Source organism: Polyodon spathula, unplaced genomic scaffold (assembly GCF_017654505.1).
Source record: "Polyodon spathula isolate WHYD16114869_AA unplaced genomic scaffold, ASM1765450v1 scaffolds_764, whole genome shotgun sequence".
Lineage (NCBI taxonomy): Eukaryota > Metazoa > Chordata > Actinopteri > Acipenseriformes > Polyodontidae > Polyodon > Polyodon spathula.
The window spans coordinates 1242032-1263561 of NW_024472252.1; the positions used below are offsets into that span (position 1 = coordinate 1242032).

Below are 21530 nucleotides of genomic sequence, written 5' to 3' on the forward strand. Positions count from 1 at the left end.
CCGTGACAGGAGAACACATCCCCCCCCCCCCCTACTTGAATTGCAGGAGCTTCGGTTCTCCTTTCCCTGTCCCTCCTCGATATACGCCGATTATAAAACACTAAACAATCTTTCACGTTGGAATACCAGGGAATATTCGCTATTAAACCGGAGGGGAAAGGCGAGGTCCACCGCGCCGCAGTCGGCAGGCAGTCTTCCGGAGGATAGCGGGTGGATTCGGGGGACTCTCCGCAATCAGGAGCCGCGGATACGGGCTGGGGGAAGGAGGGATGTCTCGGAAGTTGCAGAGGAGCGAGGTTTGCGCAGACTGTAGCGCTCCAGGTAAGCTAGTTTCATAATAACCACGGTGGGTTGTTTACCGTGTAAAAACCGGGGTATCAGTAGAGGTACTGTTTTGGGAAGGGAGGGTGGTCTGCGGGATTCCGTGTCACACGCCCGGGAGGAGGGCAGCAGGAAAGTGCCGGGGGTTGCGAGGAGCTCCGTGCGGCCTGCTGTATCTCTCTGCGGTTAAGGCTGCGGATTGCTATCTGCCTCTATCTTCTAGGAAAGGGTTTTGCATCCAAATTATTTCCTGTTTTATAAAGTGTTCTCCTTGAAAGTGTAAATACGTTTACACGCGTCGTTACCCGTATTGTCAATGGAAGGAGTGATGTTGTTAAAAATAACAAAAATAACAAATACAGTATTTAAGCATCAAATGAATCGCTGCTACTGTGGTGCCATTATTAAAATCCTGCCAACCCACTTGTATATTTACCAAACTCGCAATTGTATTATTTTAAAATTAAGAATTTGTATGTGTTGTTTTGTTTTTGTTGCTAATTTTGAAAAGCAACCAACTTTGAAATAATGTTATTAGATTTATGCAGTTTTATTTTCTCCACCGTGGGCCTGACTTAAAACCCGTAGCTTGCACAACCGACACACACACACACACTCCCCGTGCCTTCATTCTGCACATGTCGGTACATGCGTTTTAAATCGGCTTTTTAGCTTTTTCTGCGTTTTGTTTTAGCAGTTTGTATTACCTGGAAGTCGCTTCGCTTGATTAGTTGCACACGATACAGTTTGTAGCTGCAAAACGCCAAGTGATGTAAGTTTTCCTATATATAAGTTATATGTATATATATCTCCTATTAGTGTTTTTTTTGGGGGGGGGTCGAGGCGAGTGACGGATAGTTCCCCCTCAGTCAATACCATTTAAGTTTATTTCTAGTCAACTTCCTTAAATAAAACACTAATAATAAAACGGTGTCTTTTTAAAGATAATAAAGAACATTACTTTAAATACATTGAGTTTGAAGCTGGGGATTTCAAATGTTTCGTAACTGTATTTGGGGGGGGGGCTGACCCTACCCCTACCCCTACCCCTACCCCTGACCCATGGCTTAACACCTGCGTCGCTTCTCAATCTTTAAACCACATGTTCATGCTGTTGAATTTTCTTCTGGTTTCTTCCTCCTCTTCCCTGTATGGCATCACCTGTTTGTGGGGAGAGGAGAGAGACCCAGGGCAGCTGCAGGCTGCAGTGCAGCATGTAGGCTGCACTCTCCGCTGTCAATGCAGGGAGCTGCAGCGCAGAGCTGCATTAGAGTGTGTGCTGGGCAGGGCGGCCCCTCCTCCTGTCTGAGATACCGGCACATTTAATACAGTTGTATCTGGATGTATCCCAAGTTCAGCTCGAGCCGTGATGATGTATGAAAGGGAGGGAGTGATTCTGTTTCAGTTTACAAGCCCTGCCAAATGATACAACAGGGAAGAAAATAAGAGTCCAATTGCATTCCAGGTTTTACCTGGTAGATCAGCCACAGTGTGCAGGTAGCCAGCTCAGGTGTGTCCTTATTAAGCTGAACCAGTAGTGGATCAAGCCGCTGTGTAATGGGAGTCTTTTATTTTCATCGCTGTGCGTGTTTATTGTCGTTTTTAGTAATAGTTTCATTATCTAACTGTCCTCGATCGCACACTAAATTCACATGTTGAGCTACATCATTAAATGTTGCGGAAATGAAAGCAGGTTCTCTTCACACTCGAGCGCTAATGAAAGAAAAGGAGCGGAGCTGCTTGATCTGGAGATTACAGGCTCCAGCCCCGAGGCTCTGGTAATTTTCATTTGAACACGTCGGACGTCTCTTGCACCGAGCTGCTTGCCTTGTTTTAATGGGCGTCAGTCTCGAGGTTACATCTCTGCGCATCCCTCGACCCCCCTGGGGACTAATTCAGCCTCCCCCCCGCTCAGACTGTGACCCCTGGACTCAGAGTGTGAGGATGCAGATCTGCATCACGTGCAAAGCAGCAGCTATGCGCTGATGCTGTTAAAATGCATTAGTAACGGCTGCAAAAGACAGCATATCAGCAGCTAGCAGAAAGAAAAAACCAAACCATCAAATAGGTTGTCAGTTTTCCGTTTGGCTAAAGCAGAATAACAAGTACTGCCTAGTTTTGAAAGGGAAATAATATTCTAGTTACCTGGACCTGCTGGAGGCAGTGCACACTGAGTAATGGTCTCCATGTGCCCCTTCTGAATACTTAAACACCTTGCAGGCTCCCTGTTGCTTCCCGGCTGCTCCTGTGTGCCCTATTGACAGTGTTTTGGCAGGTGTTTCTAATATTCTGTCCAGCATAATACTTCAGGTGTGTTCCAGTCCAAAGCCCTTCCTGAGCTGTGTAGAAAGAAGGGCTTTTGTCTGAAACGTCCACAAATAAATAATATTTTAATCGTTTAAACCTTTAGTGTGCGTTGAAAAAACACTTAATTTTCATTCATTTTTGAACGCTGCAGCCGTACCCCCTCCTAATGTTTGAAATGCGTGGTGTTTGTTTGTGGAGCCTCTGTTAAAGTGTCAAATCCCTGTAAAGTAAACAGATGAAAAATGCTAAACCGTTTCTGTGAGAATTCCCTGGATAGGTCCTGGCTGGAAGCTGTCTGGCCCTGTCCTGGGAATGCTGGAGAAACTGGCTCCTGCTTCCCTGGGAGAGGCAGGTGGGCAGGGCTGACAGGAAGCCTCTGACACCGCAGAGGAAACTGGAACAAACGTCGTTATTTTTAACTTTGCTGGAGGTGAAAATGATTTGTTGTGATTCCAGATAAATAATGTACAGCCGCAGATTGAGGTAATTTCTGGTGAATTCTGGTCCAGTAAAATATATATGAAATTCTTACACAACCTGCAAGACATGACAAAGGTGCGTGCGGGAGCTCTTCTGAGTTACTGATTTTAATAATAAAAAAATAAAAAAAAATAATGAATATCAGCACAAACATTGAACCATAAAATGCTCCAGGAGCCAGAGTAAATGCCTTGTGAATATGGGCTTTAGATACGGTGCATTACACCCACACACTGACACACACACCAACACACACGCACACCCACACAGTGACACACACACTGACACGCACACTGTCACACTGACACACACCCACACGCACACACACACTGACACACACACACACTGACGCATACGCACACGCACTCACGCACACACACACTGACACACAAACACTTGCAAACAGCACTCTAATTAAGCCATGCGGGGATTAGCAGCAGCACCCTCCTCTCTCTCTCTCTCTTGTGTTTTGCTCCCTTGTCTCGCCGGCTGCCTCGGTAACGGCCCTTCTCCCCTGAGCACATCTGGACCAGGCCTGTAAACATCTGTCCCTGGTGGGTCCCCAGACCTGGGCGTTAACCCCTTCCTGACCGCAGGGAACGTCAGTGCGCTGTACTGTGCAGAGGGACGCTGCTCACAGAGGGGCATGTGGCAGTAATGCGTCTCCCAGCCGAGTGCCAGCCATCCGCTCTCCACCAAAGTCTGACCGATGCGGCCAGTCATGACTAAGGATGTAATGATACACCAGTGTCGTGATGCGTGTCACGATATGCTGGTCCTGATGGGCGCCTTTTGAGATGTACAAGAAGTGAAATGATCATTTAATGATATGCTGTGCTATTTTTTTAAAAGATGAAAATGAAATGTGTTCGGGAGAGTATGAATTCATACCAGCTGTAAAGCACGCTGACGTTTCTGGTCTTGTATGATGATACAAGGGATACGTACCGCTGTCACGATCCGATATGTCATGTGAGGAAAGCATCACTGATTCATCGATATATTGTCCCTGATCGGGACTGAAATTAAGCTGCAGCTTGTCTGTGGCGTATGACAGAATACAGGAATTCCGTGTTTTGAGTGTGGAAATGTGTGCGTGCGCTACGATGGCTGGCAGTGAGTAGCTGTGCTGTACATGTGGCAGTGCCAATCTTTTTTTTTTTTTTTCCCTTTGGACTGGCACAGAGCCACGCTCCAGCTGAACCGTGTGGAAGTCACGAGGAGACAGCTGGGGTCCTGGGGGCAGCAGGGGACTGGGATACATCGCCTCCAAAACGGACACACCCACACACTGCAATACTGACTCAGCGAGGCGATGCTCACGCGACTCACAGCGAGGCTACTCAGTAAACACCTCGGAGCTAGTGCTGCTGTGGAAAACATTCCTGCGCAATCCCAGGAATGCGCTTTACGAGAGCGGTGCGCTGTCACTGTCGGGGTCGCTCTGGCGAGATTCCAGCGTTTTCCCCGACAGTGTTTCCTGTCTGCCCCCTCGTGGTGGTGGCGGCGGCGGTGGTTCTGATCTGCTGTCTCTTTCATTTCTTCTTTTAATTTGGGACCGCGAGGGCGCTGCTGGGTAAGCGCACAGCGGCACGCTCCTCTCGGTCCCTCTCTGAGATAAGCTGAGATGCTATCTCTCCCAGTGTTTGGCGGCGGTAATTGAGTCTGAAATGACTGTGGTTTTGTCGGCTTTCATCCGTCCTTTCTTCCTCGCTTTCGCTCTCAAGCTGCCGTCCTGCTATCCACATCAGCAGCTCGTTTTCCTTTATATATCTGTGTGCAGGGACGGAAATGTGACTCCTATTGTGTAGCACTTTCACCTGTTCCAGGTTTTAGTATGTACTCGATTACAAGGTAACTTTTACAGGTAACAAGTTCTTAACAAGTGTGTCTTTTTAAACTCATAGAAAAAACAGTAATGGATCAAACTGCTATATAATGGGAGCGATTGTATATGTATATATAGGGAGCCTTATCCTCTGTGTGTGTGTGTGTATATAATATAAAATCTCACATTATCCTGCAACCCCCAATACAAAGGGCATTCTGTAGGCACTCGGTGTCGCAAGACGATACAGTCAGATAGATCTGTGCTGTAGTTTTGTTCAGCGTGTCTGTGTGTGTGTGTCAGTAACCCCCTGCCTCCTGTTGGTTCCAGACCCCGGCTGGGCCTCTATTAACAGAGGTGTGCTGATCTGTGATGAGTGCTGCTCCGTGCATCGCAGCCTGGGGAGGCACATCTCCATCGTCAAGCACCTCCGGCACAGCGGCTGGCCTGCCTCCCTGCTGCAGGTACTGGGGGGGGAGTGGGAGAGGCTGGGAGGGAGCTGGAACTGCGAGGGCTTGTGTATAAGCGAGGGGGATGGGAAAGGGGGGATACTGGGAGCGAGCAGTGTGTCTCTGACCGTGTTCTCTGTGCTGTTTCAGATGGTGCAGACCCTGGCCAGTAACGGAGCGAACTCCATTTGGGAGCACTCCCTCCTGGACCCCGCGCAGGTGCAGAGCGGCCGCAGGAAACCCAACCCCCAGGACAAGGTCCAGTAAGTGTCCGCCACCAATAACCTTCCCCTGGGTCCGGCACTCCCCCGATTTCTGTCAACCCGAACATGTGAAGTCTTTTGTTAATTCACTGTAATTCCATTTTATTTTATTTGACAAAGCGTTTTACATGATGGTGCAATATCAAGAAGTAGTAAAATTTAACAGTAAATAATAATAATATCATCAACACATAACAAGAGAGTAATACAGTAGTTAGCTGATTGCAAAGCTCTTCTGCTCTGACATGTTGTGCAGCAGATTAGAAGAGACAGCTAAGATGTTTGTATATTAGCAGCCTGCTAAGTGCCTGTCTGTCTGTGTGTCCCACAGCCCCACCAAGTCTGAGTTTATCCGTGCCAAGTACCAGATGCTGGCCTTCGTTCACAAGCTGCCCTGCCGTGACGATGACGGAGTCACAACCAAGGACTTGAGCAAGGTGAGGGACTGGGGGGGGTCATGGTGAGGGGGGAGGTGCGATTTAGGGGAAAAAAAAAACCCCGATAAGGAATCGTAATGGTTCTCCAGCTGTGTCTCCACACAGACAATTTGAAGCCAGAAGTTTTTGAACCCGTTTTCTGTGTATCCTAGGACTGAGAAGAATAAGCTAGTATTTTTAATTAACCTGTGTGGAGGAGAGATCCTATGGTTTCAAACGTATTATTATTATTATTATTATTATAATAACAATAAGCACTTATAGAATGCAGCGAGAGAGCAGGCAGATGAGAATGGATAATTACCGCACAAAAAGCAATTAAAAAAAAGAGGATTTTTGATAATTAACTTTTTCTTTCCAGAATGTGCATTAACACTAGCATGTTCAATTGCTTTGTGCATTCATCTTCTGCAAAATCACAAATTGGGTGATATAGGTTGTGTCACGTTCGCTACGCTGCTGTCGGGTAGTGCGATTCCCTGGAATTAAGTTTCATTACTGTGCGATTTTGTTCATCGGTTTTTCTGTTTGTTTCTCCAGCAACTGCACTCGAGCGTCCGCACTGGAAACCTGGAGACCTGCCTGCGACTGCTGTCCCTCGGCGCCCAGGCCAACTTCTTTCACCCGGTGAATACAAACTGAATGAGGACTGTGCTGTACAGGGGTGGAGACGAGGCTCCCGTTGCACAGCAGTTTGGTCTAGTGCTGGTTTTACTAGGAGTCTTATAAGACACACCTGAGCTAATCAAGCTAATGGTAAAACCTGGAATGGGTGAAACTGCTAAGCAATAGGAGTCTAATTCCCATCCTTGCTATCTCTCTCTCTCTCCCCCTCTAGGAGAAGGGCACCACTCCCCTGCATGTTGCTGCGAAGGCTGGTCAGGTGCTGCAGGCTGAGCTGCTGGTGGTGTATGGGGCGGACCCCGGGGCCCCTGATATCAATGGCCGGACCCCCATGGACTACGCCAGGTGAGTCAGTCAGTCCCCCGTCCCGCCCCGTCCCGTCCCGTCCCCATCGCGCTCTCACACCTTCCATATCCTGTACCACTTTTACAAACAGGGCTGGGGTCAGTTCCTTCTTAAAATCGATTCCCAATTCTGATTTCCCCTTCCTTTTTAAAATCAATTCCAATTCCTTTTGAAGGGCCAGGAATGAGAATGGGAATTGGGAACTTTCCCACTGCTCTGTCGTCACGTTGTACTGCTGTGTTAAAAGCCCAAGTTCAATCCCAGCCCTGGATCTCTCCAGGGCCTGTCTAACTTGGCCTCTGTTTACAAGGAACTTTAATTCTTTGCAGAGGGCAGTGTAAGAGTTTTGTACCTCAGGGATGGGAATAAGACTCCTGTTGCACAGCAGTTTCACCTATTCCAGATTTTACTACAAGCTTGATGAGCCACGTTTTGTATGGAACAAGCTCAGATGGGTCTTGTTAAACTCCTAGCAAAATTAGGCATGGATCAAGCCGGTATGCAGTGGGAGTCTTATTTCCAACCCTGCACCCTTCATTGACTGGGTGGTTGTGCATCCTGCATGATCAGTAGCGCAGCAGCCAGAATCACGACAAACCTGCAGCCAAGGCAGATGCTGCACGGGAGGCAAGGGGGTTGGGATATGATCAACAGGTACTCTGCTAGCATAAGACGCAGCTGGGTTTGTTAAAGCATTTTGCAGAACCAGGGATGCATTCGGGGTAATCTTAGGTTAACACTTCTGCTTTATTAACCTCTAAAGGTGTCCTTTAACCTCTCACCTTCACACCCCCCCCTCCCCGGCAGGCAAGCGGGTCACGTGGAGCTGGTGGAGCGGCTGGTGGAGTGTCAGTACGAGCTGACGGACAGGCTGGCTTTCTACCTGTGTGGACGCAGGCCAGGTGAGGCTCTGATTCTACAGTCTCTACATGTGTGGGTTGAGGCCAGGTTAGTCTCTGGTTCTATAGTCTCTACCTGTAGAGGTACCCAAGAAAAAAACAAATCAATTCGTACAGGTAAATCAGACTGGCAAACCTATCTTAATCAGCCAATCAAAAGGCTCTTCGGAATTGTTTTGCAGTAAGTGTCGCCTCGTACAGGGTATGCTGTCAGCTTGCCAAGAATTCTAAAGACCTGGATATGCTGACTGTGGCTCATGATGAGTTACTGTGTACAGCTGACCCTGTCTCTTGCAGAGTAAGAGTATCATCTTCACTGGTTTGTTTTTGTTTTTTCAGATCATAAAAATGGGCATTACATTATTCCTCAAATGGCAGACAGGTAAGCCTGGGAACTGATTGATCAAAGTAGATAAACTGTGGTGCCTGGGATATACAAAGAAAATAAAGCAAACCCTGCAACATCAAGAAATACTTCATTGGTTTAAAAAAAAAACCAAGATATGCGAGTTGCAGGGTTTGCTTGAACTGATTAGAAAGTGTGCCTTCCTGATCGCTTGCATGCTGATGGGAGCCCGTCTCCATCTGACATCCTGAACTGATCTGAACGTGACCCGAAATCCTTGTCACAACTCTGCAGACATGAATACAGGCAAAGGACAATCCCCACTCAAAACTGCAGACCGATAAACTAATCGAATGTACTTACTGATGTGCACAGCGGTTCCCATTTCTGTGTATTTTTCAGCATTGTGACACTGGAAGCTGAAAAATAAACGTTACTAACATGCTTCTTGGCTTTGAAATGGGATTGAGTTTTACAGCCAGTTTTGTATAGCGCACGTGGAAACACAGGGTCTGCCAGTGTTAAGAGATTACAATTACCCCATATGACCACACGAGAGAGCTGTTTACATTGTCTGGAGACTGCGGCTCCATTCACATCCTACCAGCAGAGAAGCCTGTGTAATAGATTTGAATGTGCTGCTGCATGTTTTACCACAAGGGGGAGCTGTGTAATCACAGATCACAATGCTGCCTGTCTGGTTTAAAAGTAGCTCCTGTCTAACTGGCAGCTATGTGCACTGTAGAACTTCTCTGCTTCTCGAGGAAGAGCTGCAAGAGAGGGTTAAGATGCATTCCTAGTGAAAGGTTATTAAGGTGCCTGAAATGGATTGTGACCTGTGTAAAGAACTGTACAGCGCTCCCTGTTGATTGAAAGCTGTGAACTAGTGAAGAGCATGTATTCTGTATTCCTGTAGCACATGGCAACTGACCATCAGCATGACCTAACCGTGGATTAATATCGAATTGAGAAGTAACGAGGGATCGAAGGTTTTTTTAAATGTTGTATGGTGAGGGTTGGGGTGGCGGGTTGTGTAGATGCTGGGTCTCTCTCCCTCCTTCCCTCCCTCTCTCACTCACTTGTTTCCTGTTCTCTCCGTCTTGCTGCGCTGGAGTCAGAGCTCGGCCTAAGTGCCCAACACAGAGGTACCTCCACACTGACTCACTCGCACCCTCCTCCTCCTTTGTCTTTGTCTCTCGCTCCCCTTCCTCCTGTTTTTATCTCTTGCACTGCAGTGTAACCAGCACACACCAGGCTTGAGTCCTACCCTGGGCTCTCCTGTGGCCTCTATGTTATGATTGTGGCCTGGTCGTGTGATGAGGATCTTTTTAATGTGCACAAACTGTTCCGCATCTCCCAGCCTCCTAGCGTTGTGTGTGCTTCTTTTATGTTTTATGTTTTTATTTAATGTCATATTTTTATTTGTAATGTGGAAGAAAAGCCCCATTCCCCGAACACATCTCCCCTTAGAGTACCTGCAACCCCCTTTCCACCCATTCCACGCTCCAGTGTGACAGACTTGCTGTTTATCTCACTCTCTCCCACAGCCTAGACCTCTCAGAGTTGGCTAAGGCAGCTAAGAAGAAACTACAAGCGGTGAGTCTGTAGCTTGAGAGGGGTGGAGTGGAGAGGGGTAGAGAGGAGAGGAGAGGGGTGGAGTGGAGTGGAGATGTGGGAGGGGAGGAAAGGTGGTAGAGTTAAGAGAAGGGGATGGGGTGGTGTTGAGAGATGGGAAGGGTAAATGAGAGAAGGGGGAAGTGGATGCTCAGAGGGGTGCTGGTGAAAGAGAGAGGGGAGGGGTGTGTGTGTTTTCCGAGCGGTGTTCCTAGCCTGCTCTGCTGTATAATAATCCTCCTCTCTCTCTCTCTCTCTCTCTCTCTGCGACTCCGCAGCTCAGTAACCGTCTCTTCGAGGAGCTCGCCATGGACGTGTATGACGAGGTGGACCGGCGGGAGAACGACGCCGGTGAGTCTGAGCTCTTCTGCGTTCATCGCAACGCTGAGCGCTCGAGGAATACTCGCAGGAACTGAATTCAATGTCAAGCACTTCGACACTTGAAGACACTGAAAAAGACTTGAAACGTTTATCATTGATTTGAAGTTTCTTTCAGTATTTTTTTAATTTTTTTTTTAATGCAGCACTGTTGTGTTTCTTAGTTGTGGAAGAATACCTTGACATTCGTGTTTTGATGGAGTCTTTAACTGGGCTTTATTACATTTTTAGCTTTTTCTTGTAGATTTCGAACGAATAGAAATATGAAAGGGGCAGTGGGGGTGGGGTGGGGGATTCATTTCCCAGAGTTCTTTCCAAATCAGACTGGCTAACCATGTAACAGATACTGTCAGTCTGTGTGGGTTTTTATTCTTGACCGACGTGCTCACACTCCTGGAAGGGTTGCTGTTCCTCTTTGCTTTCTCAGGTCTGAGTAGATCACAGCACAGCGAGTTGCTGCGGCTCCTGGTGTCCTCCTGCCCACGCACATTTTTTTCCATTTTTAGTCGACAGGAAATAAAAAAACTAAGCTGTGGTGGAGCAGCTTGTAACAGAGGGAGGAATGGAAGAGGAGGGGCTGAGACGAGGGAGTGAATTCCACTGGAGGCTTCCTCCCATCTCCCTTCCCTCTGCGTCTGCTCCCTCCCCTCTCTCTGCGTTAGTCTCACAGATCAGTGCAGGACTTCATTTTGACAGGCAGGGCTGCTTCTGTTGAGGAGCACATCTCGCTGCAGAGCTGCCGTTCGGCGTGTTAATCACTGAGGTAGGAGAGATCTCAATATTCATCAGCACTGTACTGCGACACTCAATATAGTATCGTCTAGAGAGCTAGTATAGGGAACTCAGTGCTGTACTGGGGATCTGAGAGCCAGCTAATTCAGTACTGTCTAATCTTATACTAAACTTGCAGACTGCCTCCTTCTGGTGATTTTCAGTAACCACCCAGTTAAGTCATGTGAAGCAGCAGTTTATTTTGTCATCAGGAAGAGGGGTCAGTAATGTTTGTTTCTTTTCCCCATGTGTGAAACGCCAGTTTGAACGATCAGATCGACTTGAAACGCTGCAGCGTGTTTGGCTGGCTTGCTCTGTGCCTTGGTTTAGGCAGAGATTTAGAAAGAAAGCAGTTCCACCCATAACTGTAAAACACTCGATAGACAGTGCGGGGAATTTAGCAATACTGAAAGAAAATTGAATTACAGACGTTTTGATCCAAAGTGTTTCTCACTGTCTTTTTGATAGGCTGGGAGATGCGTTACTGTGTGTTGGTGTCTTTGGCGATGAAGACGGCAACGTCGTGTTTTGTGTTGTCGAGAGGCAGATAGTTGAGTGCGTTCACACAAGTTAATATACAGTGAGCTCCAGCTGGAGAGATGAGGCGGGTGACCTTGTTCTCCCTCCGCTAGAATCACACAGACACAGGAATGTCCAGCTGGGATCAGGGTCCCAGTGCCTGCAAGCACGGCATTGCACCGTGCTTGCAGAGCAGTTACAGGGAGAATGACAGCACTGTGATATTCTACTTCTGGACTGGCAATGGTCCATATAGAGGACCACGTGCTAACATCAAACTAGCTGGGTGCTCAACAGAACCATTGTCTGGCTGCCAAAAACAACTGGGGATTAGGCTCTGGACAGGACTGGCTGATCTGCACGGTAGTGACCAATCCTTCTGTTAAAAATGGGAATGGTTATTAGTTAAACAGGAGAGGTCAGTGTGCACGATGCAGACTGGGAACCATGATCCACACACACACACACACACACACACACACATCCATATGTGTCATTATGGAGAGATGCAGCTCTGCTGATTTTATCAGGACCAGCAGACGCTTGAGGAATGAATGCAGGTAGGCAGGTGAGCCACACTAGCAGTCCACACTGGGCGAGACGCGCAGATAATTCCGATACTCTAGAGCTGTGCAGAGATGTGTGTGTGTGTGTCATCCTCCACCCCCCTCTCTCCTCAGTCTGGCTGACCACTCAGAACCACAGCACTCTGGTGACGGAGCGCAGTGCTGTCCCCTTCCTGCCGGTCAATCCAGAGTACTCTGCCACCAGGAACCAGGTACGCAAACGCATGTGAAATATACAGGGGTCCACAGCACAGCTTGCACAGCAGGGCAGGACAGTGGAAGAGTCTCGTTTGAAATCGTGTTCACCTCAGGCAGACAGTTTAGAATTACATTAGTTTATAGTTGGTCTGTTTATTTAAAAAAATATATAAAAGTACACAAAGGGGATTGGAGATGAAAAAGAGAAAGAGGATCGGGGATGGATAGAAGGAAGCTTATTATGGAGAGAGAGGGTAGAGAGAAAATGGAATAAAAAAGGGGAGAGAGAGAGGTATATAAATAGATGGAGAATGTTGCCACATTTCAGGAAGTCGTGTAGCTGCCAGACGAGGGAGGGGGGGCTGGGTACAGTTTATCTAACAGCTGTAAGCATCTGGAGACAAACCCCCACCCTCATTTAAACTTGACCCGTTTCCAGAAACGATTGGTGTAGAGAAGTGGTGCCTTTGCGAAGTTTAAAAGCCATTGCTGTGGAGACGAGGCTTCGTTTAAGAGCATTCATCTCATTTCTGTCGTTTCTTCATGGCTGTGTAACATTAGCATTTAGTTTTTTTCTTTTTCTTTTACACAAATAAAAAAAGACCCACAGTATTTGAAACAGGCATTATAACCCCACAGATCTTGTCAAAGAAACTGATTCTAATTTTGTCTGTAATGTTGTAGAGTATGTCCTGATCTGTGTGTGTGTTTCTCTCTGTGTGTGTCGTCTCGCAGGGGCGTCAGAAACTCGCCCGATTCAACGCCCGCGAGTTCGCCACGCTGATCATCGATATCCTGAGTGACGCCAAGCGGAGACAACATGGCAAGGGCCTGACCAGCCCCACAGGTGAGGAGGGCAGGGGGGGAAGGAGCAGGTTGGTAGCGGTAGTGTGTTTTGAGGTGGCGGGGGTGGTAGTTGTGTGGCGAGTTGCAAGGATACAGTAATGCATGTGGTAGATGTCTGAAGGCCAGAGATGGGAAATAAGACTCCCATTGCATAGCAGTTCTGGTTTTACCACGCACCTGAGTTTGTTACCTGTACATTCAAGCTGGTAGTAAAACCTGGAATGGGTGAAGCTGATATGCAATAGGAATAGATCCAGGAGTGTGAAGAGACTTCTTGGTTCAGAAGACAAACCTCTTTGCCAGGATACTTCACTGAATAAAGACAGGAAGCCTAAACATTCCTTCCAAGTTGTAGTTACAATTTCTGAGCGTTTTAAAATGTAAGGACGGGGGGGAACTAATTGCGTCTCGTCAGCAGTCAAGATAAAGCAAATATTCATACCAATTAAAACCCTAAACCTTCCTTGCTTTGACATCAGTTCACTCAACGCAGAGCAAAGACCAAAAAAAAAAAAAAAAAAGTGAAAGAACTGCTTATATGGTAAAATGGGAATGTAATGACCAGCTGGAATGTTTCGGGTGTTTTATGATCTATTTCCAGCAAGGCGAGTCTATCCGCTTCTCTCCTTGAATTCTGTTGACTCGTTTCCAATTCAGGGTTAGAGTTTGTTTTTCCAGAATCGTTCTGCCCCATGAAACTGCTTCCTCGTGACTTTCTCCTTTTGTAGAATTTTGAATTTCTCCCATTCCGTATCCCCGTCAGTCAGTGCGTGCACAGTGCTGCCCAGTTCACTTTCCTAGCTATGGCTCTATTTTATAATGCGTAATTTTCTTTTTCAATGTTTTGGCAAGGCAACTTCTCAAACCCCCCCCAAGAGTTCACACAAACTTATACAGTTATAGAGTTCTCCCCTGTCTGTAGTAATATATCTGAGTTCAGGCAGAAAGTCTGCTGCTGCTGCAGTTGCAATCAGTTTGCTGTGTGTGCGAATGGAGGGTCGGCGAGTGAGTTTGATCTGGAAGCTGGTTTCTGTAGTCTGGGCCACTGCAGGTGGCTCTGTTGTATTCCAGTTACTTGAGTTTAGAATATAGGGGTACTTTTGCTGTCTGGAACTGTTCTCGAGGTTGTCAGGGTAACGGTGGCTGTTCTGTGTAGATAACCTTGACTACAGCCTGCGTAACCATGGCGATGCGGACGACCAGCACGATTACGACAGCGTAGCGTCGGATGAGGATACAGACCAGGAGCTGCTGAGGAGCAACAACTCTGGGAGGAACAACCGGGCCAAGGTGAGGGGAGAGAACTGAGAGGGGACCGGGGAGAACAGGGACCAGGGGGGAGAACAGAGCAGAGAGGGGGCCGGGGAGAACTGGGACCAGGGGAGAGAACCAAGCAGAGAGGGGGCAGGGGAGAACTGGGACCAGGGGAGAGAACCGAGCAGAGAGGGGGCCGGGGAGAACTGGGACCAGGGGAGAGAACAGAGCAGAGGGGGGGCCGGGGAGAACTGGGACCAGGGGAGAGAACAGAGCAGAGGGGGGGCCGGGGAGAACTGGGACCAGGGGAGAGAACAGAGCAGAGAGGGGGCAGGGGAGAACTGGGACCAGGGGAGAGAACCGAGCAGAGAGGGGGCAGGGGAGAACTGGGACCAGGGGAGAGAACCGAGCAGAGAGGGGGCAGGGGAGAGAACCGAGCCGAGAGGGGGCAGCAGAGAACTGGGACCAGGGGAGAGAACCGAGCCGAGAGGGAGCAGGGGAGAGAACCAAGCAGAGAGGGGGCAGGGGAGAGAACCGAGCCCAGGGGAGAGAACTGAGCTGAGAGGGGGCAGGGGAGAGAACTGAGCCGAGAGGGGGCCGGAAGAGAACTGGGACCAGGGGAGAGAACCGAGTGTGAGAGGGCAGGGGAGGAGAACTGGGACCAGGGGAGAGAACAGAGCCGAGAGGGACCAGGGGAGAGAACCGAGCCGAGAGGTGGCAGGGGAGAGCACTGGGACCTAGAGGAAGAAAAGCGTGATGAAGGAGAACTGGGATGGTTTGTTTAAAATATAGAAATGCGTTGTTGACTCTTGGGTTTAGCTCTGTGTGTCTGTCAGCCTGCCTGCCTGTCTGTCTACATGTTTTTTCCATGACCAGAGAGTTTTCTGTAACTACACAGAGCAAGCGAGAAGCCAAAACACACTGTATTCAAATTCCTGTTCTCCACATTCCTCGTGGTCTCCGACTGCGGCCGTGTGACAGGCTCTGCTCTTGAAGGAGCCGGTGGCCCATGCATATTTTATCCCTGATGTCAGATGTTATTTTGGGATTTGAAGGCTGGCTGTGTGCTGCCGGGACTGAGCAGGGTGGGGGAAGTGACCAGTTAACATCCAGTCCCTCCGTTCTAAACATGAGAGACCCGGACCGCTTCCTCCCTCTCTCCCAGAACTTCTGCTCTAACCACCAGGCTACCCTGAAGTTGAGAGGAGAGGTGGAGGGGGGGATCGAGTTCTCATGCTGAAGGAGAGCTGGGGAGGGTTGGGAATGCCAGTAGGTTAGCTTGGGGGTGGTTTTAGGGGTTTGAAACATTACAGAAACATTTTTAGAAATTAATACTAGACTGTCATGTGATTTTAAAAAATAAATACATTTTAAAAATCACGATTAATCTTGATTTTAAAGAAAATAATCTCAATTAATCTTATGCTATTGTAATGTTGGGATGTATTTTCAGTAGTTTTGGCCAGGTTACAGTATTTGCACTGTTCAGATTATTGTATTAATGTTGTTACTGTAGAATTAATACTGCAGGAATGATGTTTTGCACTGCGCAGCTAATGCTACTGTAGCTTTAACTGGAAGACCTTCGGCACTGTGACAGGGCTGCTGAACTGTGGGCAGTTTGCTGGTGTCTTGGGACGAGGAGGGGGGATCGTTACCACGGGCCACTTTGAGCAAGTTTCACTGAGCTCTGTATTCTAATGCTGTAACTAAAAGCAGCGACCCTGTGCCAGTGAAATACAGAGTACTACTAAGAGGGACAAGACAGGAGTGCGAGTAACGTGCGCTAGAAAACAAATCTCCCAATAAGTGAACGCGTTAATCACAGACTGAGATTAATTGGCAGCCCTAATTACATCTGCAGAAATCTCCATCAACCCCCCTTTCCTCTCCAAAACAAAATCCTGGCACACGCCACTGGGGAGCACCCTGCTATTGATGTGGGCATGGGTGTGTATCTTTCAACCTCTCAACCAAATGCAGGATTTCAAAGAAACGTGACTCATAAGCAGAAAATGTGTTTGCTCAGGTTTACAGTTCAAGTTCGTGCATGCAGGGTAAGAAGGGGGTTTTCAAACCACCTGCAATTTTTTCTTGATCAGTGTTTGAGAAGGTCTCTCTCTCTCTTTGAGTCGGTTTTAAAGAGCAGAAAAAGGCCACTAGGATTAGGCTGGAAGAGTTTCTTTTAAAAAAAAAAAAAAAAAAACAGTTTCTTGGTTGTGTTGTTGACGCTCCTCCCTGTGTCGTCCTCCCCCTCTCAGAGCATGGACTCCTCGGACCTGTCTGACGGGCCCATCACTCTGCAGGAGTACCTGGAGGTGAAGAAGGCCCTCGTTTCCTCCGAGAGCAAAGTGCAGCAGCTGATGAAGGTGAACAACAACCTGAGTGAGGAGCTGCGCCGGCTGCAGAGGGAGGTAGGGGGCGCCACTCAACTGCCCGTGGGATTGGAGAGCACTTTTAAATGAGCTCACATGACCTCCAGGGCACCTGCGGGAATGTAATGTGAACTTGGTGAAGAAAGGGTTGTATAGTGTCTGTGTTTTTATCACTTTTTGTCTTTTTATAATATTAAAATATATATATATTTTTTTTGTTGTCACCCGAAGATTTCATTTCCCATGGTTCTCTTTCATTTTTTGGGGGGGGGATTTCACATTTCAGTTTTTAATCAGTGACCCCACACCCCCCTCCAACAGAAATGAGACTTATATGCGTTTTGAATAATGAAACATGTTCATTAAAGTCACCGCACAGGTGCTCTGACTGATGCACCCATGAGAAATGGGACTTCTGGAACGGAAAGTCAGTAAACTCTGTAAAAAATAAAACCCGTGCTTTACAGATCTGAAACTTGTCGGCAGCTCCTGGAGTCCTGGGGTTCCCTCTGCACTAATCATGGACCCCCTTCCCTAAGGGAGTCAGTGAAACCAGATGTGTGTGTTTTCAGGACCTGGTCAAGGGTTTAACTGATTCAGTGCCAAGGCTGCCCGCACCCTTATAGAAAGCTGACCCCCCCCCCCTTCCCCTCTCCCCCAGATCCACAAGCTGCAGACGGAGAACACCGCCATCAGGGGTCAGACAGGGGCCGGGCCGTCGCAGGGGTCCGGGGTCGCAGGCGAGCATTTGGATCAGGGGGGCGCGCCGGCACCCCCCCGCAGAGACAGGCAGGCCTTCTCCATGTATGAGCCGGGCGCCCCCCCCAAACCCTTCGGCCACCAGGGCATGGACGAGCTGGTCAGCCGGCTGCAGCCGCTACACTCCAACGTAAGACACCCCATAGTGTGAGCACAGCCAGACCGGGAGTCAACTCCAGCAGCAATTAATTACAACTCCAGCAGCAATTAATTACAACTCCAGCAGCAATTACAACTCCAGCAGTAATTACAATTACAATTCCATTAGTTGCTGGAAAATGCCCTCATTGCAACTAGCTGCCATAAAAAGTGGCTGCAATGAAATCAGCAAAACGTTGATCAGCCACAGCTGTTGCAGGGCGGTACTGAAGCTATAAATCCACCTTTTAGCCAGTTCTGATGCCAGGATATGTTGAGCTATAAACAACTTTCCCGTTTGTTCCATGTTCCTGAACTTGTGTATTTTAAAGTATTTATTTTCTTTGCGTGTACAACGTGGGTGTGTGTGCGGGTGTGCGCATAGCTTGCCACTGACAAAAATTGTGCAAACTAAGAGACTCTTTTTGTAGTATTACTCTGGAATAATTAAACAAAAAAATGTCGTTATGGGGACCAAAACCCAACAACCTAACCAGTCTCTTCCTCCCTCCTCCTCCTCTCAGATCCGGAAGGGTGTCTACAGTGCCCTACACCTCTCGGGGACGCCAGAAGGTGGCAGCAGATACATGGTAAAGTAACCCTCTCTCTGCCTGTCAGGTGTCACTCTTTCTCAGCCTTGCTTTCTGTTCTCAAGTTTGCCTGCGTGGCTGCTGCTCCTGCTGCCTGGTCCTGGAGTGAGGATATAGCCTGGCAAACAAGTCCTGTGTTACTGGGTCTATTAATTGTCCTGGTCCTTAGCTGGGTATCCTGTCGGGGTTCCTGTGCCATACTGATCCAAGCAGTCTGTTAATAAAGTAAAATCTCTGTTTCCTGGGTAGGGGCTGGCTGTCATTAAACGTTGTTCAAAGTTTGAGAAGGTCTCTCTCTCAATCTCTTATCTATCTAGGTGCCCAAAGGGGACAAACACAGCAGCGGCACGGACAGCGATTACGACAACACTCAGACACAGGAGCCCTCGCTCAGGTGAGGGTGTGAGAACACAAGTCAAGGCAAACACTGAAATTGTTCTTGTTTTACCCTGAGCTTGTGAACCCTGTGTTATTGCTGTGTCTACTGACCCTGTGTATGTGTGCGCTGCAGTGCGTCAGAGGGCCGGTTTGCCCGCGGGGGGATGGAGGATGACCCCCGCGCCGAGCTGGATGAGGGGGACAGTGACCCCGACCCCACCCTGCCCTGCACAGAGGACGTCATCCTCAAGACGGAGCAGGTGACCAAGAACATCCAGGAGCTGCTGAGAGCCGCCCAGGAGTTCAAACACGACAGGTGAGGAGAGAGACAGGTGAACAGTACACCTGAGAGAGACAGACAGGTAAACAGTACACCTGAGAGAAACAGACAGACAGGTGAGGAGAGAGACAGGTGAACAGTACACCTGAGAGAGACAGACAGACAGGTGAGGAGAGACGGGTGAACAGTACAACTGAGACAGACAGACAGGTAAACAGTACACCTGAGAGAAACAGACAGTTGAAGAGAGAGACAGGTGGGGAGAAATGTCTGTAGCTTCACAATGCTTTTTTTTTTTGGTCTGTGATCACTGTGCCTGTCCCTGCAGCTTCGTGCCCTGTTCTGAGAAGATCCACACTGCCGTCACTGAGATGGCATCGCTCTTCCCCAAGGTGAGAAAGAGACACTCCCATTCTAGTTGGGGTTGTTTCTGTAAGAAAACCCCAAAAGGCAAATAAAAAAATAAGCATTACTTTAAACTTCAGTAGCACTGGGTTTTGTTTGGGACGAATGCAGTGTAATTGTGTTCATTACTGTATTTAAGTAGATGTATACCTGGCCGGTCTTTAGTGATATAAACTAGGGTCCCTGCTGACAGGCTGTGCTTTGTCTCTGTCCTGTCAGAGGCCTGTGCTGGACGCGGTGCGGAACTCCCTGCGGTTGCTAAGCGCCAGCGCGTACCGCCTGCAGAGCGAGTGCAGGAAGACTGTACCCCCTGAGCCGGGGGCCCCTGTGGACTTCCAGCTCCTCACCCAGCAGGTCATCCAGTGCGCCTACGACATCGCCAAGGCAGCCAAGCAGCTGGTGACCATCACCACCCGTGAGAAGAAGCAGTGAGAGCAGGGAGCAGGGCAGGGGAGAGGACCGTCACCACCCTGAAACTGAAACACTGCAAGAACACGGAGCGATCCCTCCTGCACACACCTGCAAACTAAACTACTGACAGCGTCCAGAGGGCCGGAGAAGTATGTTGTCATGGAAACCTGTGAGCTACATTGCCATGGAGACCTGGCCAAGCCAGTCTCTGAACCCTGAATTAAGATTTAAGACTGACTAACACTGGAATTTAATGTTTTTTTGTTTTTTACATGTTATATAAATATATATAATTTTTTTTGTTAAACAGGCATTAATTCTGCTATTTTATTTTGTTGAGCGTTTAACTACGGTGGCTCATTAAGGACAAGTGGGTAAAAAAAAAAAAAAAGTTAAATTTTTAAAGAGATCATTTTCAAATAATCTCTCAATATTTCCAGTTGGTTGTGTTGAGATCCTCAGCTTGTTTGTTTATTGCTTGAACGCTTTTACTTTGTCCCTGGTGAGCTGCCGTAGTTTAGCGTACACACCCTCTCTTGACCGTGCTTGTGGCCTCCCCAGTGTAACTTGTGAGAAAGAAGGGAGACCTAACTGGGACACTAGCTGGTTCCCTAGCCATAGAACACACACTCCCCACAGTGCAAGAGATCCCAAACCACTTCCACGGGCTCTGGAGCTTCCCCTTGGCCAGGAGCTGCCTGGATACAACCCCAGCTTACATTTCACTTTTATTACCCCCCTCAGTTTTCACCCTTACAGGCCCAGCAGTTTTGGCACGTTGTTCATCTGAAGTCTCCACCCCTGTGGAGTGACCTGCGGGGCTTGGAGTGGCTGTGACCTACATTAGCGTGCCTCTACATTAGTGGTGTCTCTGAGGAAGTGCCCAGCTCCTTCAATAGCTGCACTGCACGGGGCTCGGGAGCACAGTGCTTCCCCCCTCTGTTACTGGTGACACACCGCAGTGGCACTTCAGAGCCTGGGAACGATGGGGCTTTCCCGTTGTAATGCAAGACAGCGGAGACCATCTTACTAATATCAAATACAGGGGATTTGTTCATTTTTCTTCAAGATCTGCTTTTTGGAGTGAACAGCAGGTACCTGTGATGTGCTTGTGGTAATTTGCAACTACATTGCGACAGGCATACGAGAGACAGTGACCCCTCTCACCTGGGCACCTACCAACACCTCGGAAGCAGTACCTTCCTCACTGAAACTGCAATACACAGCCTGATGCAGGAGACCTGTGAAAGGACTTTTAATAACAGGTAAGAAGTGCAACATGAAATGAAGTGTACTGTAGACTCCAGCACTGACACCACCCTCCCTCCTAACTTCAACACTTCACCTTTCCAGCGAGCAACAAATACTGCTGCTACCTTCTCTTGCCTGCTTCTGACACCTGCCTCATGCACACAGATGCTCACTCTGATAGATAACCAGCTGGCAGTGATCATCAACTTGGGGAGGCGGGGGCGATGCAGGCTCCAGGTCCTGGACTGGTTTTGTTTTTTTGATAAATGACGTTCAGGTCAGCTCAGGTGGCAGTTGGAAACACAGCTTTGCCTAACCAGTACCGTAACTGTCTCCACTGGTACGGGGTTGAGCGCGCACGCCGACTTAAAAGCCCCCCTGTCTCCCTTTGTGCACACACAAGCTCATGCACGCCCCCTGGTGTTGTGAGATAAGTACTGCATTGTAACAAGCCCTGTATCCCACCTGCACTTGCATAGCTAACCTGTGGGAAGACCG

General features: G+C 48.4%; 1 protein-coding gene across 3 annotated transcripts; it reads left to right on the plus strand.

The window, feature by feature from the left end:
• On the plus strand, positions 1-21411 carry git1 (G protein-coupled receptor kinase interacting ArfGAP 1). 3 transcript variants are annotated; one of them, XM_041241264.1, is made up of 21 exons: positions 8-321; positions 5267-5400; positions 5536-5648; positions 5980-6085; positions 6626-6712; positions 6924-7054; positions 7862-7956; positions 8293-8335; positions 9418-9444; positions 9847-9895; positions 10192-10264; positions 12262-12359; positions 13081-13192; positions 14348-14481; positions 16707-16859; positions 17482-17709; positions 18242-18307; positions 18625-18701; positions 18819-19001; positions 19294-19357; positions 19590-21411. In XM_041241264.1, exons 1-21 carry the CDS (start codon positions 270-272, stop codon positions 19800-19802), a joined length of 2238 nt encoding a protein of 745 aa, XP_041097198.1. In that variant the 5' UTR covers positions 8-269; the 3' UTR covers positions 19803-21411. The 3 variants fall into 3 exon arrangements, with proteins under 3 accessions (XP_041097200.1, XP_041097198.1, XP_041097199.1); XM_041241266.1 differs by lacking the exon at positions 17482-17709 and having other exon boundaries at positions 1-321; XM_041241265.1 differs by lacking the exon at positions 9418-9444 and having other exon boundaries at positions 10-321.
• Positions 21412-21530: the final 119 nt, after the last annotated feature.

Excerpts from the sequence above, each read along its gene's own strand:
- git1 (XM_041241264.1), top strand. The coding sequence starts at position 270 with ATGTCTCGGAAGTTGCAGAGGAGCGAGGTTTGCGCAGACTGTAGCGCT. Across the intron at positions 17,710-18,241 it reads TGCAGCCGCTACACTCCAAC|ATCCGGAAGGGTGTCTACAG; the intron begins GTAAGACACCCC and ends TCCTCCTCTCAG. Across the intron at positions 18,308-18,624 it reads AAGGTGGCAGCAGATACATG|GTGCCCAAAGGGGACAAACA; the intron begins GTAAAGTAACCC and ends TTATCTATCTAG.